The sequence below is a fragment of the Octopus bimaculoides genome, chromosome 9, assembly GCF_001194135.2.
Source record: "Octopus bimaculoides isolate UCB-OBI-ISO-001 chromosome 9, ASM119413v2, whole genome shotgun sequence".
NCBI lineage: Eukaryota > Metazoa > Mollusca > Cephalopoda > Octopoda > Octopodidae > Octopus > Octopus bimaculoides.
The window spans coordinates 64,526,501-64,529,623 of record NC_068989.1 but is presented as its reverse complement, the minus strand read 5'-3'; the positions used below and the strand labels follow the sequence as shown (position 1 = coordinate 64,529,623).

At 36.9% G+C, this 3,123-nt stretch overlaps 1 protein-coding gene across 1 annotated transcript in view; it reads right to left on the bottom strand.

Annotated features, from left to right (window-relative positions):
* The window catches only part of LOC106879148 (mediator of RNA polymerase II transcription subunit 19), a 25,221-nt gene that overhangs the window by 16,395 nt on the left and 5,703 nt on the right, over window positions 1–3,123 (bottom strand). The window contains exons 2-3 of the mRNA XM_014928586.2: window positions 1,912–2,068; window positions 443–542 (exon numbers count right to left, since the gene is read on the bottom strand). Of these exons, the coding sequence (XP_014784072.1) occupies window positions 443–542; window positions 1,912–2,068 (257 nt within the window). The remainder of the gene's footprint in view (window positions 1–442; window positions 543–1,911; window positions 2,069–3,123) is intronic.

The window sequence follows — 3,123 nt, the reverse complement described above, 5'->3', positions numbered from 1 at the left end:
AAAACATGAGCATCCACTATTTCATTGTATTAAGTGTACGGACTTGATTTTTTTTTTTTTTGTATACCAATAAAGGAATGGATGAGGAATATTTTGATACAATACATTATATTCTGTATACATGTTTCGACACTGAAAAAACAAAAAATACTAATGTATTGACATGTTTTTATCATATATCTGCCATGCTGTCTATGGAGTTCTGGAGTGCAGTCTAGCTTGTAATCCACCAAACTGTAGTACCGCTGGAAGCAAGGGTATGGGCAGAGTCCAATATCACACTTTCTGCACACAAACTGGGTCTGGTGGCGCTTTTTTTTTCTTACTCCTACCCTGGTCGAGATGGTCCTGGAGTGAATCTAAGCAAGCAGCAAAGACAAAAGTTTTAACAAAGAAAACAATGGTTTGAAAGTGAATGAATAAAATAAGATTGAATATTTACAGGACCAGGGTGTAGTCTGAAACCTGCTAGGCTTGCACCTGACAATGGTAATAATTCCCGGGTACTGATTGGTGGCTTTTCAATTACTGACCGAAGGGAGCTGTAAAGAGGAAAATAAGTGGAGAAGAGAAATATTAAATGAAAAGAAATTTGCATAATGAGATGAGAAGACAAAATATTTGCATGAGATAAAAGCATTTGCATAATGAGGTAACAGTATTTACATAATGTGATGAAAAATACAAAATATTGGCATAACAGAATGAAATGACAAAATATTAGCATAATAAAAAACAAATGATTTATCAGATTGCAGGGACAATTTGATCACTAAAAGAGCAAAACTGAGGCATGTTGGGAATGCTAATATAAGGTTCAGATTTTGGCACAAGGCCAGCAACTTTGGGAGACAAGGCTCTATAGTAGGAAGCTTACTCCCCAGCAATGTGGGGACAGGTTCAGTCATACTGCGACTGCACAGCATCTGGGGCCAATGTCTTCTAGTACAGCCCGCTCAGGGCTGAGCAAAGCCTTGTGCATGAATGAATGAATTTGGCATACAGAAATTGAAAGAAGCTGTCATGTATGTATGTATGTGCCCTATGTTTTGACATCATGTGGTTGTAAATGAGTGTCACTGTCATATAAGTGATGTTGTTTATTTCCAGTTTTCTTTGAAAAATGGTTGGCCATGAAGAAATATTACCTTGATTGGAAACAGGTGGGTTGGCAACAGGAAGGCCATTCAGTCTAAGAAAATCTGCCTCAACAAATTCCATCTGACCCACATAGCATGGGAAAGTAGACATTAGATGATGATGATGATGATGACTAGAGTGCTACCTATTATATGAAAGATTACTTCAGAAGTATACTTTGCTGCCATGGGTTATACGAGGAAATATAGCTTATCTTTTAGCTTTTACTTGTTTCAGTCATTAGACTGCAGCCATGCTGGAGCACATACAATCATCATAACTTAACTTTAATCAAATTTCTTGATGCTTATACAAAATGATGAAATGAATACAAATTTTCATTGTAGACATACCCTACAATGTCATTCTAAAAATATAGAAGCTCACCACTGAAATCTTGATGCTACAAAATTAGGTGTGATTAAAGAGAAAAAAAATGTAAATAAATAGGCAATACATTTGATAAAGAAATTTGAATGCCAAAGGAGTTAACTCTTTAGTATTTAAGCCAGCCATATCCCAGCCGAAATATTCAATTTGTTTTCCGTTCAAACTGACCAGATCCAGCTTCTCACACCTATCCTGTAATGTCATTCTAAAAACAAACAGTTACATCATTGAAATCTCAAAGCTATGAGAAAATGCATGATTAATTCAAAACTATGTGAATAAAAAAGCAATAAATTTGATAAAGAAATCTGAATGCCACTGGAGTTAAATAACAATAACCCAATAAGACAAAAAGAAAACAAAAAGAACAATAAAGTATACCTTGTATCATTAATGCCAGGTGTGTCGATATTTCCGGGAAGTGTAGGTAAAAATGCACTGAGTTCTTCTTTCACTTTCTTTGTAAAAAATTTATTGTAGGAATTACCAAGTCCATAATATGACATAAGGTTTGTGTATCCAGTCATTTCGGCTTGCTCTGATTTAGGGGAAATAAAATGAAAAATAAATCATGTTAGTTTGTCAATTGTGTGTTATTCCAATGTTAATACATAACCACTTATAGGCAGCAAGCTGGTAGAATCGTTAGCATGCCTGGCAAAATGCTAAGTGGCATTTTGTCTGTCTTTATTTTCTGGGTTCAAATGCTACCAGGGTCGACTTTGCCTTTTGTCCTTTTGGGGTCGATAAAATAAGTACCAGTTAAGTTGATTTAATTGACTTAGCTCCTCCCCTGAAATTGCTGGCCTTGTGCCAAAATTTGAAACTAACAAATAGCCACTTACCAATATCATCGTCAATATCATTGTTTGAACATCCACTTTTCCATGCTTGCCTGGGTGATACAGAATTCGTTGAGGAAGATTTTTTTATGGCTGGATGCTCTTCCTATTGCTAACCCTCATTCATTTCCAAGCAAGGTAATATTTCTCAATCAACAGACATAATTCTCATGGGCTGGAAATGAATGACACTACTTGTATGTAGGTGACATTCATTTACAACAACCACACAATAAGACCAAACAGATACACACACACACAAACAAACATTAAATATATATATATACAGGGTGTCCACAAAGTCTGGGTACATGGGGATTAACACATACTCTAAGAAATTATGGTTTCTTTTCGGGTTGCAAGACAGTGTAGGAGAGAGAATAGTGATGTTGTAGGAGAGAAATGTGTTCGCATGGATGATGGTACGCTTGCATTAAATGAGGATGCAAAGAAAGAGGTCTGGAGATGCCACTACGATAGATTGCTTAATAAAGAGAATGAATGGGAGAAAGAGAGCCTGCCTTATGCCGACCCAATAGAGGGACCAGCTATCCGAGTTGATAGTACCAGGGTAGATAAAGCAATTAAGAGTATGAAGACCGGGAAAGCCCCCGGCCCATCAGGAATCACTGCAGAGATGCTCAAAATATCTGGCAGTGTTGGCTATAGCCTAGTCACCCGTATTACGAACCAGGTGATACACGAAGGAGTCATACCCTATGACTGGTGTAGCAGCATCATAGTCAACTGC